Source organism: Felis catus, chromosome B1 (assembly GCF_018350175.1).
Source record: "Felis catus isolate Fca126 chromosome B1, F.catus_Fca126_mat1.0, whole genome shotgun sequence".
In the NCBI taxonomy this organism is placed as follows: Eukaryota; Metazoa; Chordata; class Mammalia; order Carnivora; family Felidae; genus Felis; species Felis catus.
Window position 1 is genome coordinate 75,679,206 of NC_058371.1, and position 19,055 is coordinate 75,698,260.

Consider the following 19,055-nt stretch of genomic DNA (forward strand, 5'->3'; position numbering starts at 1 on the left):
AATGGGGTTGGTTTCGTAATGTCAGAAGGGGCATCAGAATTAGGCAGTGTCCTGGTTGGGCATATACATACCCGCTGTAACTTCTCTGAGGAGAGGGTGCAGAAGGGGTGCAGAAGAGAAGCCCAGCAACTCTGGCCACCCTCCTGTCCCCTGGAAGCTCTGTATGGCATAGGGTGGGGGGGGGGGTGGGTAGGGGGGTTGAGTGTCTTCCTCCCTGATCTGGGGGCAGGTGTGTGTCAGGCCACGGCGGAGAGTGCCAGGTGGTGTAGATGTACATTGGCAGAGGCAGAAAAAGAACTTGCCATTTTCTCCTAATTTCTCAGTTAATTGCTAAGGGCCTTTGCAACATTTTTAATATGTTAAGAATCTTTGAACAGCTGGCACGTACCGAATAAAATAATGGAAGTGGTGGGAAAGTGCATTCTTTTGATGAGCTAGTTGCTTCACGTTGTGCCTGGCACTGGTAGGTGCTCCGTCTTGGTCCCCAGGAAGGCAGCAACATGATATTTTCTTCCTCAGCGGCGGTGTAGCGTGGAGATAAAGAGCACAGACCACAGGCGTTCAGGTCCCAGTTCTGCTGCTTTCTTGCTGTGGAACCTCAAGCGAGTTCATGCCTCCACGTCCTTGTCTGTGAGAGAGAGTTCTGCTAGGATCCACCCAGGGTTGTTGTTAAGAATTAAATGAGTTAACGCAGAGACAGCACTTAGAACAGTGCCTGGCCCCTCTTGTTGTTACTAAAATGTATTATCATTGCCAATGGCGGTGGCAGCCGTGCACAGCTCCCCACAGGGCTGGCCGCCATTCTCCATGTCTAGCAGCTATTCTGGAAATATTCCTGAAAGCCTCCTAACTAGCCCCGGATTGCTAATCTAAGGTCCCTTTAGCTGCCATGTCACTCCCTGCCACATAATCAGCTGTTCCTCAGCTTGTACTTTGTGGGTTTTTTCTTCTCTGAAGTCTGCCACTGGGCAGCTGTCTCTGTCAAGTTGCATTCTACTTCTAAATATAGTCCAGCTAATTTCTGCCCTGTCATCAAGTTCAAAGGCTGTGTGACTTAGAACAAGAATGGTGGTTGGGAAGGCAGCCCTCATCCTATCCCAGCTTCATAGTCTTCCGACATTTTGTCGTCTCTGAAGGTAGAATGTAAAAAACAGCATTGCAAAAAGACGTTGCTTCCAGAGCCCGGCGCAAGGATAGATCGGGGTTCCTTTGCAGAGCAGACGGTGAAGGTGAGGCGATCCCTCTGCCTTGCCTCACAGCCACATTGACCAACTGACAGGTCCATTAGCAGTGGAGGGTTCCTGTCAGCCTCTACGAGGCTGACCTGGCATTGGCGCCGGGTGTAATTGAATGCTTCGGGAAATTTGATTAAAATGTGAAAAGGATGCTTCCGGGTCATAGAGCTACAAAGGCTGTCTGGCGTTACACGAAAGGCAGGACCAGTTAGTTGTCCCTGCTGTGTTAGCTGCAGCTGAAGGAACAATTAGTGTTACATTCAGCCAGGAGACTTGACACCCCGTGTAGCTAGAGTGTCGGCTCTGATGTAGGATAGGTCAGTCCGAGTCGGACGCTTGCATGTCGCCTTTGAGAAGGAAGTTGGGGGTTCCCTAATGCAGTGGCCTTTTTGTGTTGCTCTTCATATGGTTTTTATGGAAAGGAATTACCAGCGCACTGTTTTCCTGAGAAAACCAGATGGCTGCACTGCCACGTTCACCAGGGCCTCAGAGATTTGTGCCGAGCTTATTAGCAGTTGCCGACCTCCTAAGAAAAACTAAGAAGACCTTATCTAGAATGCTTGAAACGCGGGCTTGTGATCTAAAAAGCCAGAACAAGCAGCCCATGTGTGACTTTGTATTGATCCGTCATTCCCTGGGCGGCAGCGGCTCGGCCTTCTTCAGCCCTGCCGCGTGTAGCTCGCCCCATTACCATCACAGATTTTCACATCCGCTTCCAGTTGTGTGCCAGAGCCGCGTATCCCCCAGCGAAGTACGGTTCCAGCTTGGAGAGGCTTCATCACAGCACTGACACAAAAAGACAAACAGAAATCTGACTTGCCATGTTATCCATCCAATAAAAAAACCACCCAAGGGTAGAAGAATAGATATTCATCACGTCCCAGCAACTCAGCCAAGCCTGGGAGTTCAAGTGCAATATTTCTAGGTGGATTTAGAAAACCTTTCCTTGGCAAAGCAAAGAGCTCTGCTTCTGACAGCTCTTTTCACCGGCGGGCCAGCCTGTCTGCGTTAGAACAAAGGGAATTCTGCCCGTCTGATTTGGGCCAGATAGTGGTTTTCTACTTCCCCAGCGGTTTGCTGTACCATTGTGGAAGTTTGAATACTTTTCCGTAAGTTAAGCAAAACTTCCTCTTCATTCTTCCTGCATTTGCCTTTATCTGCAGTCAAGCTTTGGCTGCTGAGGCGGCCTTTGCCCTGGTTTAGCATGAGCAGAATAGTAACATTGGCTTGAAAAGAGATTCAAGAGATGATTATGGGATTATTCAGTAGGCTTGTCACCAGAGAATTTATCTGTTACAAAGGGCATGTAGATTTTTTTTTTCTTATGGAATTTCTACTTTAGCAACCGTGTGCCTGTGTGTATATTACGGCATCTGCAATAGCTGAGCTTTCAGAGAACTTTTGTTCGTATGTCTTGCTTCTTCCCAGTATCTTGTTTTTCCAGAAAGTTCTTTTGCTTAACGAAGGTTCTCTGAAAGGGCAAGGGTTCGAGAGCCTTACCCGCAGTATAAAGTGAAAAAGACCATTTCAGGGAAAGTGTGGTTTTATTTGCATTTCAGCAGGTAGGAGAAATCTACTAAAAATGTGTTCCCTCTGCATTTGGAAGCTTCAGCTTCCCCTGTGTGAGGGGAACATGTTTTTATCTTACTGAGAAACAAAGGATGGACTTAGCCACATTTTTTTGGTCCTGCCGAACTGCTCTGAGCTGGCAGTTAGCTATAGTAGTTAAGGCACTTTGATGAGTGCCTTGGGGTTACTCTTATGCATAATTGTGGCAATTCTAATATTTAAAGGTGAACATGGTATGATAAAGAATGAGCATTCACATGTGATTTTTTTTTTTTTTCAATGCACATGGTGATGGCAGCAGACATTAATTCCATCCGTGGATATTTACCGTGTAGCTGCCATGGCCCAGCACTGACTTAGCTCTGTTTATTGAGTGAACAGGACAGAATGGACCCTGACTCACAGAGCTGACAGTCCAGAGGGGAGACATAGTAGTCTTCTTCACATCTCCTTGTTGAGCCCACCCAGGCGATTGTTTTCACAGAGCAAGAGGAGAGGCAGGGTTAGCTGTGTCTAGTTTGGCTCCGAAGGCACGGAAGCCACTGCTGCCTCCATCAGCTGTGTGGTCTGAGTCGGTCACATGTGCCTGGGTTCTTCCTCATTTTGGAAACATTTGAGAACCATTTCTGTCATTTTGGGGATGATGTGAAGATGAATACAGTTACGATCCACTTTTGGTTTTTCAGAGGTAGAATATTCTGTCTGTTCCTTCTTCATTTACTTCTTTCCCTGCCTTCTTATTCTCACAATCACTGGGACTTCCAGCAGAGGATAGGCCTGGAAAGAGAAAAGACAGTGAAGTGGAGCCAAACTTCATGGGCCCGAAGATGAAGGACGCAGCTCAAGGGTAAAGGGTGTAGGGTTCACAGGGCTGACGGTGAGAGGGCGGGTGAGTTTGAGGGACAGTGGATTTCATTGCCCTCTGGTTCACCAAGCCAGGCTTTTGGAAATATGTTCATTCCTTTGAGAAAAAGCTATATAAAAAGTGCCATGACAGTAGTAGAAGTCAAATACTTGCTGTTTACTGAAAGTGATTAGAATTTTCTGGTGGCATTTCCATGTTTAGGAAAGTACAGGTAGGTGTCTCAGAGGAGGCAGAGGGTGACAGTTTCAGATTTGCCTTCAGAATGCTGATCTTTCATTTTTTTGGAGATATATATATATATATATATATATATATATATATATATGAATTTTTTTTTTTCTTTACAGAATGAAGTTGGCCTACTGGAGTTCTTCCAGAATGTGATAAAAGAAACTAGGGCAGAGCCAAAAAAAGTAACTAGTTGGGTCCTCAACATTTTTCTGGGTTTTTTAAAGCAACGGAACCTTGCTGTCAATGAGAGGTGAGTAGGGTCTGGGGATTCTTTCTTCCTTTATGATGAACTCTGTGTCCAGAAGCAGTTTAAGTAGGGCAGGGCTGGTGTTTTGTTCTCCGTAGTTCCCCTTAAGATCTCCTAACAAGACACAAACACCCTTGTGAATTCCAGATTCTAAAGCTATCCGCCATCACCTCTGAGATTTCATTTATTTGTTCCAATCTCTGACCGTACTGCCCTTTGTACCATGCAGGGCTGGGGGCCTGAAGATGAGTAAGACCAGGAGTCTACAAGCTGGTGGGGAATACAGATCTGTAAGAAAACAGGCATTCACCTCAGTGTGGTCCTGTTAGGCCAGAGGCACACAAGGTGCCATGAATGAACACCAAGGGGGCCTGGCCTGAGGCCGGAAGATGACAAAGGTTTCCCACGGAGGATATGCTGGAACCAGGCCCTGAAGACCTAGTGGGAGTTGCCAGGTGATGGGAGGGATGAGGGGATTCCGGGTAAGGGAGTGGCCATTGGACACTCAGAGACGAGCAGGCATGGAGGCTTAGGAAACCCAGAAACTTCGGGGTGCCAAGGGGGCACGCAGGAAAGCTCAGGAGAAAGCTGCAGAGACCACCAGAGGCCACCGTGCAAACACTTCTGTCAGCAGCTCTCAAAGCTATAGATCTCCAGCACACTCCAGTTTCACTCGGAGGGGTGGAATGGAAGAACAGACCAGAAGCAAGGAGCCTGTTGCCAGAGTGCCAGTAAGAAATGCCATGGGCCTCAGCTGAGGTAGATGGGAGAGCAGTTATCTCACATCGCATGACTTCCAGTTCTTACTCGGACAGCGGAGCGACATGGAGGATAGTGTTTTCCAGCCTGGCGAGAGCTAGAGGAGGAGGAATGAGTTCAGAGGGAAGGGGCGGGGCAGGATGCCATGCTCCATTTTGGACGTGCTGAGCTGGGCTGCCTGTGGGACAGACATCCCCCTCACGGACATAACCGGGAGGCAGGCAGATATATGATCTACCACTGACGGGAGATATCTGGCAGGTATAAATCCTAGAGTTCTCATTTGTTCGTTATTCAGCACATGTTTATTTAGACTCTGTGCAAAGCACTGTGCTAAGCATGGGAAGATCAGTCAGCACACAGATACAGTCCCTGCTCTCTGAGCTGACAGTCTAGAAGCTGGTGATTAGAAAGCAGTGAGCTAGCAGGTGCCCTGAGAAGGCGAAGGTAACAGCTAAGCTAAGGCCTGAGGGAAAGATGAGTAAGGTTAGGCAAAATCCAAGAGGTAAGAGTGTTCCAGGTATAGGGAATAGCACGGGTAGAAATCTTGAGGTAAGTTCAGGCATCATACTTCTGGCAATGCAAGTGCATAGTCCAGTATGGGTGGAACGTGGACTTCGTGGCTTATAGATGGTACTTGAAGTTGTTAAAGCGGAAGAGAACTGTCAGGGAGGGTACGGCCTGATAAGATGCTTGAGGAAGGAGCCGGAGATGCTCTAGACTCTTAAGTGAGAAGCGTGGGCAGAGAAGGAGGCAGCCGAGAAGAAGTGGCAGAGAAGAGGAAAAGTAGGACAGAGTTAGCACCACAAAAGCCTAAGAAAAGGAAAGTTTCAGGAAGGGAGGAGCAAGCAGCAAATTTAAATGGGAGAAGGAGGGAGAGTGAATTCATCAGGAACCCCAGGCTGATGGCCGGGGCCTGGCAGGGTCCCGGTGGAAGGGGGAGCCCAATCTCAGCAGGTGTGTCATTTGTCTCAGCAGCCTCCCATGGCCACGGAGAAGTGGAGGAGGGGGGACAAGCATATGTTGATACGTGATTCTGAAAAACTATTCCCCCAAAGGAGGTTAACACCATAGTGCCAGTTTCACATCCAGCCTCTTGCTTGCAACGTGTATATGTATGTTGTAATGTGGCATTTGGGATCAATTCACTTCCTCACTTAGCTCCTTACCACCAGTGGCCTTGGATGAGTTCCCCTCTATGACCCTCCATTCTTCACTCTGAAACAAAAATGACAGTACCTGCCTCCAAGGGTTTTTGAGAGGAAAATGCACAGTGCCGGGCACATAGTGAGCCCTCTGTGTTCGTTTCCTTCTCTTTGCCAGGTCAGTATACCAAGTACCAAAACAGTGGCCACCCTCAGTCCCCTAAATTCCTGTGGCATCTGTGGCCTTTTTGTCGTTCATTCCTGTCCTTTCAGGTTTGGCCTCTCTTCAGAAACTCCACTCTACACTGAAAATATTGTGGCCTTCAGTGAAGACTGGAACCATCTAGAAGAGTTTATGGAGGAGATACAACTGTCTCTTAAGAATGGCCTTAAAGAACGGATAGGATTTGGTGAGGCAGAGGTCTGGGCAGCACCTGTAGGGAGCCAAGGGTGGAATGGCAAAGAACTGGCATGTTTTTAGACCGAGGAGGAGCATAGCTTACAGGAGCAGAGAATGGAAAACGGCAGCAAGCACTGCTTCCTGTATGGTTGGAGCAGGGCTGGAATCTGAGGGTGTGGGAAGTCACGGGAGGTTAGCTGTGAATCCAGTAAATACGTGTAGAGCACCACTAAAAGGACCCCATCCAGGCCCTCAAGGAATTCTCCATCTCCTGGGGAGGACTAGACTCATGCACCAGTATTTTATTTCAAGGCAGAAAGGGGTGCTTCCTGTTTTAGAACTATGCACAGTGCAGTGAGAGCAGAGAGGAGGGAGATTGATGTTGGCCAGGAGAAGCTGGGAAGGCTTCAAGGTGTGGTTTGAGCTTTTGGAGGAGTTACCGATCTGATCTTTAAATGTATGGTTTTCCGTGTTATTGGCTGTGATTCTTAAAGTCACTGACTTTTCTTGGCAGAGACCTTAGAAAACCTTTGGTTCAGCTCATTCCTTTAGCAGACAAGGTGGCATACCTCAGGTGGTGAGCTGCTAAGACTGGAAGCCACGTCCCCGGACTTCCGAGCTAGTTTCTTTCTATATTGGTCTATAAAATTAGGGGTTTGCTCGACAACCATGTTGGTAGCTGTTAAAGGAGCTAAGGTTAATAAATTAGCTTGTCAAGTGCACTTGGAGCCCCTGGTATTTACCCAAACAGTTCATATGCACTAGAGTTTTAAGAACCCAAAGGGTACCCCGTTCTAAATAAAAGTATACGTAACTGTTCCAAAAGCAGGTAAAGAGGAAGCTAAACAATAGCTGTATCACACAATTTATGTAGATCAAGAGCCGAGGATCCAAAACCAAGCTGTAGGCAGCCTCTTTCTACACAGTTCAAAGAACCATTAGCTGGGCTGGATACACCAGCCTCACCTTGGAATAAACAGTAATTAGTGCACAACTCAGCTGCTGGGGCTAACATTTCCAGAGCTTAGCACGGCCGTAGCCGCGGAGCTTCGCAGTAGTCTCATGATGACCCCAGGCAGGGAACACTCTGGAGGTCAAGTTGGTAAGAACCGATTTTGCAAATTAGCACTCATCTTTAAAGACCTGTCTTGGTGTTTAAAGGGTCCAACCAGAAAAGCTCTTGTTGAACTCAGCTTTTTAATTATTTTGAGCATATTGCTTTGAAAGTTGTTTTTCTGTTAACTCTTTTAAATCTCTATTAATAACGGGTTTGATGTAGTTAAGAAAGTGGAAATTACAGATACCCTGGCCAAGCATTTCGTGGTGAGATCAGGCAAGCCCCACCATCCAGTTGTCCAGTCTAGTTGAGTGCCCAGTCTAGTTGAGTGCCCCAAACTTCAGGTCAGCCAGGGGCAGCGGTTCCTGAGGCACTAGCAGATCAGGGCAGGCTTTTGAGCCAAGAGGGGCTTGATGGTGAAGGGAAGGTAAGTCCAGCAGTGTGATGCATGGGATAGCATCCAAGTGGGGCTTCAGGGTTCAGAGCCTGTTAAAGATCATTCTGGCGGGCCTGTGAGCGAACAGTGCGTATGACTTCTTAAACCAAAACAAAGAATATGTGACAGAAACCATGTGTGGCCCACAAAGCCTTAAATACTTACTCTCTGGCACTTCCTGGAAGAAGTTTGCTGACCCCTGGTTTAAAACACGTTTGGTGAGAGCTGGTTGAATCTCATGGTGGAGAGAACTGGACCCCGAAGAAGCAGCGGCAGTCTTGGGAACAGATGTGCTTCCTTTCCCTGGCAGCCTGAGGTGAAGGCAGAAGACCACGTGGGAAAGAATGCTGGCCGGTGCTCATTATCGGGCCAGGAGTGAATGAGGGACAACCAGGGAGAGGGAAGAGATGGGAGGCCCAAGGAGAGGAGTTTTCACAAAGAGCTTTAAATGTAGCCCAGAAGTCAGGGTGCAGCAGAATGGGGAAAGCTGTTACGCTTGGCAACAAGCGAGGAGGGGTGTGATTTTTAAGAGAACATCTTCTGTAGAGGGGGAGGATTGGTGCTGGAATGGCACATGCTTACGAGGACAGATAGTAGCCACTAATGCTAGATATTTATCCATAAAAGTAAGGTAAGAGACCAGGCTTGCAGACTCCGAGATCACTTGCAGACATTTTCAAGATAGGAAGATCTGAGCATTTGTGAGGGTGCATGATTAAAGCCAAAAGAGAGGAAACAAACATGCAAATGGAATCTGCAGGAGTGGAAAGTAATGGGATAAAAGCATGGGTTGAGGGGTTTGTTTGCTGGAAGAGGAGGAGGAGGGCATGATAGAAATTTCTGAGTCGTGCATCATGAGCTGCTGTCCTTATGAAGTGAGAGGTGGGGGCAGGCGCTGAGAAGGGAGGTGGGTAACAGTTGCTTTGGTGGGGCCACCGGATAGGGGTGTGGGGAATTCATCGAGAGGAACACAAGGATTATTGAGCAGCAAGAGCCACCTGGATGTCCAAGTCCCAGTGTCCTCCTCCAGGAGCTTCCTGTGTCCCATCTTAGCAGAAGTAGAGAAGGTGGACTTTGGGCTTGAAATGGGTGCAGAGATGGAGATGGGCTGCTCATTTCTCTGATGCAGGGAGGGGTCAGGGATGTGCAGTTGTAGAGGTGGCAGTGCGTCTGCTCCCGATGCAAGCTGGAGGTGGTGTCGTGACCCTGAAAGAGTGCTAGCCGGACTAGAGGAAGTGGGCAGATTGGAAGGATCCCTTTGTACCTACACTGGCCTCGGGATTGGAAGCTGGCATGCAAAGCTTAAGCGTTTAGGTGTCAGATTCTTCTCAGTGGAGACACATTCACTGTCCAGAGACTGGCATCTGACAGCAACAAATCAGTAGCTTGTGCCTCGGCTGCCAATATGTTGCAAATCTGATGATGGTTTATTTATTTAACTGAGGAGTGGGGTCTTTCAGGATCCGTGTGACAGGTACTGATCTTTGTCCTTGTCGTATTCAAGGTTAGCCCCGGCATATCTGGAATTAATGTAGGCTGTAGGCGGTATACCAGATAGATATCCCTGTTGGTGGGAAGAGTTCTGTGACACAATTTCTTACTGACCGACTGTGTGTCAAGCATTTGCGGGTACAGAAAGATGAGTGAGAAATCTCAAATGCTGTTAGGTCAGTGGAAATATTTTATGGTGTACATTTATGACCTAACTAACGAATTAAGGTCATTAGATGAAAGGCAAAGTATTTTTAGTTACGTCGTGTTCTATTTCTATTCTCCATCTCCATGTCCCTTATATCATCAACTCATATGGGAGAAAGGACCTTTTCTTTTTTTCATGCTCTAGAAATCCAGTTCAACCTCAATGCTTATTATGGGTTCTATACACTGTCTACACTCTAATCAGCCACTGTATTTTCTAGGATTGCAGAGCATCCAAGGAACCCACATTTTTAAAACAAACTGATTCTTTATTACTTGTCAGTAAGGTAGAAGGCTGGAAAGGGGGTTTATCAGTTTATTTCCCAGCCCTCTGTCCCTCTTGCTGCTGAGATTTAATCAGGGTGATTCACAGATGTTCCGAATGCCAACTTAATAACACCAGACAGTCTCCAAACTTAATTTCCACTTGGAATTACCTCTTATCCATACTTTGGGATAAACAAAGACTTTAAGGATGATGGTCTGCCTCCGTGTGTCAGCTACTTCGAATGAACAACCTTAATGAGGTTTCACTGTGTTTGAATCAGAGTCCAGTAAGTCAGAGCTGGTAAACGAGCTCAGTTGGTTTGGAATGCATGGAAACTGGATGGAGCTAAGTGGCAATTTCCTTTTTATTATCTAAAAGCACGTAAAGAAATTAATTGTGATTGATGAAAACTAAGACAAAAGGTGTTTTCAAGTGGCATTAAGCACTTCAAAAGTTTTAGTTTATACAGACATACTAACGTGCTATTTATAAGTCATTCCTATTTAAAACTAGTCCCCTAATGACCTCAGATAAACAGAGTTCTTTTAGCCTAGTTGCTGTATGTGTTTAAAAGTAGCAAAATCAGGGGTGCCTGGGTGGCTCAGACCAGTGGCTCTTGATCTCGGCTCAGATCATGATTTCGGGGTCGTGAGTTCAGGCCCCGTGTTGGCCTCTGCCCTGGGCGTGAAGCCTGCTTTTAAATAATAAGATAGCAAAATCACATATTTTAAAAGAAATAGTCTAGGGGCACCTGGGTGGCTCAGTCGGTTAAGCATCCAACTTCGGCTCGGGTCAAGATCTCACAGTCTGTGAGTTCGAGCCCCACATCAGGCTCTGTGCTGACAGCTCAGAGCCTGGAGCCTGCTTCAGATTCTGTGTCTCCCTCTCTGCCCCTCCCCAGCTTGTGCTCTCTCTCAAAAATAATAAACATTAAAAATCTTTTTAAAAATAGTCTATAGTTCAGTGTTACTTTTCACCAAGTCACATCCTAAAGGTATAGATATAATGGATCCTGGGCCCTTCTGTGGTGAAAGCTCTCAGAAAGCTGTTGTGAGCCTGTGGAGGAGAACAGTGTCTGTGCAGATGCCCATGGGGACAGTTAACGAAGCGGATGGCAGTCACTGCACTCTCTTAAGGAAAAGCTCTTACAATTAAAAAGAATTTATATTTGCATAAAAACACTCAGAAAAGTAGCCTTGTTAGCTCTTTTGTTTGAAGTAATTTTTAGACTGATCTTGCATTCGAAAATATTTAATTACTGGGTGGTGGTTTTTTTGTTTTTTGTTGTTGTTTTGTTTTTCTCTTGTCATGGTTCATGAATTTTGCAGCCACTCCTTTTTTTTTTTTTTTTTTTTTTTTTTTTTTTGACTAATTAAACTGAGCAGTTGTTGCTACAACTTCTGCCAAACGGCCATTACTGTTGAGTGGTAAAACAACACTAGTCACCGAAACTTGTTATATCCTAACCTACAAAATAAATAAATAAAATAGAGCCCCATTGCCCTGTTATTTCCATTCCTGGGTGTGTTATTTAAACCTACAAAATCGAGCACTCTTCTTCTAAATGGGTGTGTGCTGACAGTGTGAAATGTACATTTATTTTTCTCTCCTTTTGGGGGCTGCTAGTCCTGTCACACCTTCTGTGCTGGCTGAGCTTCTCAACCTGCTGGACAGAAAAGTAATTTCTTCGGCAGCAGCTAAACAGGTATGTCCCCACTTCCTAAAGTTTCTGACTGCTCTGCTATTCCAGTAGATGTTGTATGTGAAATTCAAAAGCCATCACTAACTGAATTTCATAAAGTATTAAATGCGTGTAAGGGCTGTTTTCATACTGAAGAGGTAGAAACATTTCAGTTAGCAAATGAAAAAAGGCCGGTATGTGCAATGCAGGTAATGTGCTTTCCATCTTTGCTAAGCAGGTGGTTCCTGTGTGGTTTTGCCTGGAACGTTTGCCAAACATTTGTTTATGTGAAAGGCGGGACTGTAGCTTTTGGGGGCTTCGAAGCACATGCACTGCCCCTGTGGCCCCCACGAGGCCGATGCCAGAGCACCTTTAGCACTGCTCCCGGCCCTCTAGTCCTTCTCAGTCCCCTGCAGGCTCCCAGCCAGTACTAGGGCCTTATTTGTCTTCATTGCATGATTGCCCCCTGAAATTTAGTCTTCCAGCAAGGAGGATGAGGTCAGACAGACTGCCTCTTGTTTAGTAGACAAAACTTTATACACATGCGCAGTGTATGCAAACTGAGAAAAACAGCATCGTCATCAAAGGTGGCCTCTGCCTCGTCTCCTTTCCACCTGACAGTCATAGGTGGGTGAAAGGTTCCTGGAATCCAGAAAAGTCTTAAAGGATAAAGAACACCAAGGTGGCTGCCTTATTTCAACTTTGGGTATCAAAGCCATCAATGCTTCAGCCAGAAACTTAGTGTGACTTTAATGGTGCCTTCTGCATTTAATATTTATACCACATCAACAGTAGTGGCAGGCACAAAGTGAGGCTTTGGAAAAGCAACTGCTTTTGGCTAATTATGAGGCGCTGTGGCACTCATACCCAGCTCTGTGCAGTGAAACTGGAGACAGAACTAATAAAGGCTCTGTTTACCCACCGCCCAGTGAGGCTGTCGACTACAGGGACCTTGGCACATGTAGGAAAGGATTTGAGTTGCCTGGATGTCAGAGGAATACAAATGTTTATGACAGTGCTCAGCAGTGACAGAAAGATTAGATGGCCTGAGGGCATGCATATATATATATATATATATATATATATATATATATATATACACACACACACACACACACACACACACACATAAGAGCAGATGAATTGTAGCATTTGAAATGAAAGAAGGGAAAAAAAAAATCTTCCCCTTCTCACTCATCCTGCCCCACCAGACGAGGAAAAGGGAGGAAACCTAGTGCAGTGAATGTGATTGGTTTGGTAGGACCAATGGAAAATGCTAGAAGATGCTGATGGTTGGTTCAGATGTAGGTAGGGACACCTTAGATTGTATCAACTTTCAGCATGCTCAAAGAAAGCAGGGTGAATCCTGGCTGCTGTGAGGTAATCAAACTGAAATAAAAGTCTGACTAGAAAGGTGTTAAATGTATGTTGCCTGAGGGAATCTCCTGTATATATTATTGCCTTGGGGGTTTTGCTTTATTTATTTTTCTATTTGTTTTCTGTGTTTAATAAAATCATGTATGATTTTCTGGTGGAAAAAAAAAGGTATTTTTTCATTATAAAGAATTTAAGTAATATAGAAAAATATAAAGATCTTCAAATTTTACCACCTTGAAATAACTACCATTAATATTGGGTGGACACCCTTCCAGGCATCCTTCCATACACATGTACTATCAGAAGGATGGATTGATGGGATGGACAGACATGAAGTTAGAGAAATAAAGACTTTAGAAAATAAGAAATAAGAGGTTATAGTGATTTTTTTTTTTTAGTTTATTTCTTTATGAGCCAGGCAGTTCATTGGCTTTTAGTATATCCACAAACCTATTCAGCCATCACCCTAATTCCAGAACATTCTCATCACACAAAAAAACAAACCATTAGCAGTCACTCCCCCACTAACCCCTTGCCCTAGGTTACTACTAATCTACTTTCTGTCTCTGTGGATTTGCCTATTCTGGACATTTAATGTAAATAGACTTGTACAGTATGTGGCCTCTGTGTCCGGCTTATTTTACTTAACGTGATGTTTTCAAAATCCATCTATGTTTTAACATGTGCCAGTACTTCATTTCTTTTTAAGGCTAAAGAATATTCTACTGTAAGTATATGCCACATCCGTAAATGGACATTTGAGTTGTTTCCAGTTTGGGGCTCTTATTGAACATGCTGCTTTGAACATTTGTGTTCAGATGTTTTTGTTTGAGCATGTGTTTTCAAGTTGGTTACGTATAGACCTGTACGAACGGAATTTCTGGGTCATATGGTAGTTGTACATTTAACATTTTGAGGAGCCGCCCGACTATCTTCCAAACTGGCTGCACCCAGTTGCATACCCATCAGCAATGTATGAGGGTTCCTGTGTCTCCATATCCTTGCTAGCACTTGTTATTGTCTGTCTTTTTGATTATAGTCATCCTAGTAGTAGGTGTAAAGCGATAATCTCACTGTGGGCTTGATTTGCATTTCCCTAATGACCAACTATGTTGAGCATCTTTTTATGTCTTTTGTAGGGTACTTTTTTAAAAGAAAAATGTTACAATTAACTTTTTACTGAATTTTTAAAAAAGAATCGAAGTAGGTCTTGGCTTCTAGAAACCTGTGAGCCAGAGGGTGCTCCAGTAGAGCAGACTCTCTGCTTCTACTCCTTCTTGGTGTTTCCCTCTGACGGATTGGGGTTCTATTAGTGATTAGATGACCAGGAGATGAGGAAAAAAAAGTAGACCAAGTAACTGACTCCTAAGGATGACAGATATGTAGAAAGAGCCATCCTGTCCTTAGAACACACTGAATTCCAAAGAATCTCCCACTTTATGTCTAATTTACTATTAACCCATCACTCTCCCTTACATCATTGCCCATTATTTCATCCCTTACACATTTCACCGCCCCTTCCTTGGAGGTACTCCGGCAGTGCTCCTGAGATTTACAGGCCTCATCCCCTTGGCACCCCAGGGCAGAGGTGTTAACAGGTTGCTATCATGCAGCACTCCTGTTTTTCAGAAACGGAAAGAGAAAAAGATTACTTATCATCATGAGCAACCTCCTGGTAACTGTGGACAAAAGCATCTCGATTCTTGTCACAGGATCTAGTTCTAGCTGTTGAAGTTGTGGGTAGCGGCCCCTGTCTCCCTCACCAAGGAGAGGGCCGTCAGAGTCACGGTTCACCTGCAGACCTGCACCCCGGGATCCTGAGCCTCTTGTGAGTCAGAGGCCCTGGGTGTTGTCCACACTGCTGGCCAGCCACAGCCCCAGGGGAAATGGTGTGGACTGTGTGCATGCCTCCTTTGTGCACACTGGAAATAGATGTGGTTTATCCACTGTCTCTTGGAGATTTTCCGGTTAGCATTTCTAGTGGAACCAAGCCGGGTTATGATTCCATAGCGATGGAAATTGAATTTTAACATGTAGGTGTGCCACTTAACCCATCTCCTCTTGTCTACTTTGGGATCTGCTTTAAAGAGAAATCACCAACCCCTTTTAATGCAGAAAATGTTATATGTAATGCAGTAAAACTGTTACAAATGATGTGATGTCTTTTTCTCCCTTTTAGTGAGTGCTTCAGTTCTATGTGCATTTTACTGTGCCCTACTTCTTTTCAGGGCTTGGGCTGATGTTTGTGCCTTTCTAGAAGAATGACCTTTCACAGTTCTTGCCTTTGAGCAGAGGGGACACCCCTTTCTGTTCCTGTCCCGGCCCCCTCCCTACCTTCTCCCTTCAATAGGCCTTTCCTCTACACTCTGACCCTGGAAACCCCTGGACAGGTGAGAGGCCCATCTGCTTTCCTTCCATCCTTCCTTCTAGATACTTTAAAAATAGCTTTAGCGAGACACAATTGGGTAGTAGTTGAAAGGGTGTGTGAATTCAGTCCCCAGGGAACTTAGGGCTGCCCTATGTGTCAGAGCCGGCTCCGTGGTCAGTGTGTGATTGGGGGTTCCCAGCTTGCGTGACCCCATGCTTTCAGTGGCCATTTAACACAGACGGCCAGCATTACCCTAAGAATCCTGTGTTAGGGACTTTGATCTTGGGTGGGCAGCGGCAGGGCCTGGGAGCTGCACTCCTAGCCAGAAACAGTTGCACTTCGATAGCACTTCCCAGGGTGGTGATTAAACACAGACAAAAGCTGAGGATTTATGCTGCAGCACGAGGCTGGCAAGTACAGAAGCCATTATGTTTGCAGCAAGAGGGCTGGGGAGCCCTGTCGAGTCTGGCCTGGAGGTGGAAGGCCCCTTCAGTGATTCTCACCCTGCTGGGCTTCGGCCAGGAGTGCACAGACTGTGTCTCAAACAGGAACGAACAGAGGATTAGACAGCTGGAGTCTACTGCATCGGCCCAGGGGGGCTGGGGCTGGGCTGCGGTGGCCACTCGACCAATTGAGGAAGTTAATAAGCTGGTATGTTTTCACTCTGGGAGTAGAGAACACCCCAGACACAGGGCTCCCATTTGTTCCTGGAGGCCGCTGAAATGTTTCTCCGGCGTCACTCTGTATCCCCGCCCTACCCCGCTCTACTTTCTCAGGGAGCAGCCAGCCCCTGCATTTAAAAGTATCCATCCCAGCACTGTCTTGCGTTTCCTCTTGAATGGTGTGGTTTGGCAGTGGTTCCCAAGCTGCCTCACATCGCCTCTGTTCTGGTGTTTTTGGCTCAGCCTCATCCAACCAGCATTCGAGCCTGTCGGGTCCCACTGTATTAGGTGCCAGGCAAAGGCTGAGCCCCTGGTCAGCCTGCTCAGATCCGCTGTGTGCTGTCAGCCACGGTGGCTGTTGCGGGCCAAGAAAAATGATGCAGGCCCAGGAGCGGCCTCCTGGGTTGGCCAGGTGTGCCAGCTTACGATTCCCAGGCCCCAGGGACCGCCCACGTCTGCTGAGCTTGCCACCTCATCTGCCTATAAAGAGGTGCTGCATAGATTCCTAAGTCCTCACAGGTGATTGCACTTTTGAGCCAGAGCTCTAGATCCCTCTTGAGATTTCCACATTCTCCTGCTGAATGTTGGACATTTTTTAGGCACTGTTTTAGGAGACTGTGCAGATGAACAAAATAAACACTGGTCAAAGTCTAAATACTTACCAGAGGGCTAATTTAATCATATTATGATAAATATACTTAATGGATATTAATTTTTTTATTAATATGAAAAGTAGTTCTGTAGCAAGTAAAACAAAAGCAGATCACAGACTGTATATATGTTATGATTGCAACTGTGTTCCCTAAGAAAAATAGGGGAAGGAAAAACCCCAAAATACTAACATTTATTATCTTGAGGGAATGGGAAATACAGGTGATTTCTTTTTATCGTTTTTATATTTCCTTATTTTCTACAGTGAACATGTTTTTAATAGAAGTATAGTTGACACATAATCTTACATTAATTGCAGGTGTACAACTTAGTGACTTAACATTTATGTACATTATAAAATGATCACTATAACTCTAATTACCATCTGTTACCAAAGTTTATTATTGACTATAATCACTATGCTGTACCTTGACATCCCTGTGACTTGTTTTGTAACTGTAAGTTTATACCTCTTAGTCCGCTTCACATATTTCCCACAACCACCATTTTGTTCTCTGTATCCCTGAGTCCATTTGTCTTGTGTTTTTTAGATTCCACATACAAATGAACTCATATGATATTTTTATTTCCGACTTATTTCCCTTAGCATAGTACCCTGTAGGTCCATCTATGTTGTCACAAGTGGCACGATTTTCTTTCTTACGGCTGAGTAATATTCGTTTGTATATATATACCACATCTTCTTTATCCATTCATCTTTTGATACACACTTAGGTTGCTTCCATATCCTGGCTATTATAAATAATGCTGCAGTGAACATACAGATATATATATCTTTTCAAATTGTTTTTTTCATTTTGTTTGGATAAATATCCAGAAGTGGGATTACTGGATCATACGGTGGTTCTATTTTTAATTTTTTGAGGAGCTGCCACACTGTTTTCCAGAGTGGCTCCATCAGTCTACATTCCTACCAACAGTGTATGAGGATTCCTTTTCTCCTCACCAACATTTATTGCTTCTTGTGTTTTGTTTTTAGCCATTCTGACAGAAGGTGGTACCTCACTGTGGTTTTGATTTGCATTTCCCTCAAGATTACTGATGTTGAGCATCTTTTCATGTGTTTGTTTGTCATCTGTATGTCTTCTTTGGAAAACTGTCTATTCAGGTCTTCTACCCGTTTTTTAATCAGATCATTTGACGTTTTTTGGTGTTGAGTTGTATGAGCTCTTTGTATATTTTGGATATTAACCCCTTACTGGATATATCACTTGCAAATATCTTCTCCCATTCAGCAAGTTACCTTTTCATTGTGTTGATGGTGTCCTTTGCTGTACAAAAAAGGTTTTTGGTTTGATAGTCCCGTTTACTTTTGCTTTCATTGCCTTGCCTGAGGAGACAAACCCAAAATAACATTGCTAAGACCAGTGTCCAAGATTTTACTGTTTTAAGAGTTTTAATAGTTTTAGGTCTACATCTCCGTCTTTAATCCATTTTGAGTTAATTTTTGTAAATAGTGTAAGAAAGTGGTAGTTTGATTATTTTGCATGTAGATTTATTATATTGCATTATATTTATTGACTCCTTTGTCATAGATTCATTGAACATATCAGTATGGTTTTATTTCTGGCCTCTGTTCCATTGACCTCTGTTTTTTTTTTTTTTTTTTTTCCCTTTTTGCCAATATCATACTGTTTTGATTACTGTAGATTTGTAGTACAGTTTGAAATCAGGGAACATGCTGCTTCACACTTTGTTTTTATTTCTCAAGATTATTGTTGCTATTTAGGGTCTTTTATGGTGGTTCCGTACAAATTTTAGGACTATTTGTTCTAGTTCTGTGTAAAATAATGTTGGCATTTTGATGGGATTGTATTGAATCTATAGATTAGTTAGTATGGACATTTTAACAATATAAATTCTTCCAGTCAGTGAGGATGGAATATCATTCCATTTATTTGTGTCATCTTCAGTTTCTTTAATTGGTGTCTCATAGTTTTCAGAGTACAGGTATTTCACTCTGGTTACATTTTTTTCCCCCTAGGTATGTTATTTTTTTTGATGCAGTTGTAAATGGGATTGCTTTCTTCTCTTTCTGGTATTTCATTATTAGAAAAGCACAACCAATTTCTGTATATTGTATCCTGCAACTGAATTTGTTTATTCTAATAGTTTTTTGGTGGAGTCTTTAGAGACTTCTTAGTATCATGTCATCCATAAATAGTGACAGTTTAACTTCTTCCTTGCCAATTGGATGCCTTTTCTTTCTTTTTCTCCCCTGATTGCTAGGACTAAGCTAGAACTTACAGTACTATGTTGAATAAGATAGTGGCAAGAGTGGCCATCCTTGTCTTGTTCCTGATGTTAGAGGAAAAGCTTTCAGCTTTTACTGTTGAATACGTTAGCTGTACATTTTGCATATATGGTCTCTATTATGTTAAAGTG

General features: G+C 44.4%; 1 protein-coding gene across 4 annotated transcripts in view; it reads left to right on the forward strand.

The window, feature by feature from the left end:
- Positions 1-19,055, forward strand: part of GATB (glutamyl-tRNA amidotransferase subunit B) — an 89,804-nt gene that overhangs the window by 57,239 nt on the left and 13,510 nt on the right. For all 4 annotated transcript variants that reach the window (XM_019828861.3, XM_019828860.3, XM_006930822.5 and 1 more), the window contains 2 exons: positions 4,017-4,150; positions 11,537-11,615. In XM_019828861.3, the coding sequence (XP_019684420.2) occupies positions 4,017-4,150; positions 11,537-11,615 (213 nt within the window). The remainder of the gene's footprint in view (positions 1-4,016; positions 4,151-11,536; positions 11,616-19,055) is intronic.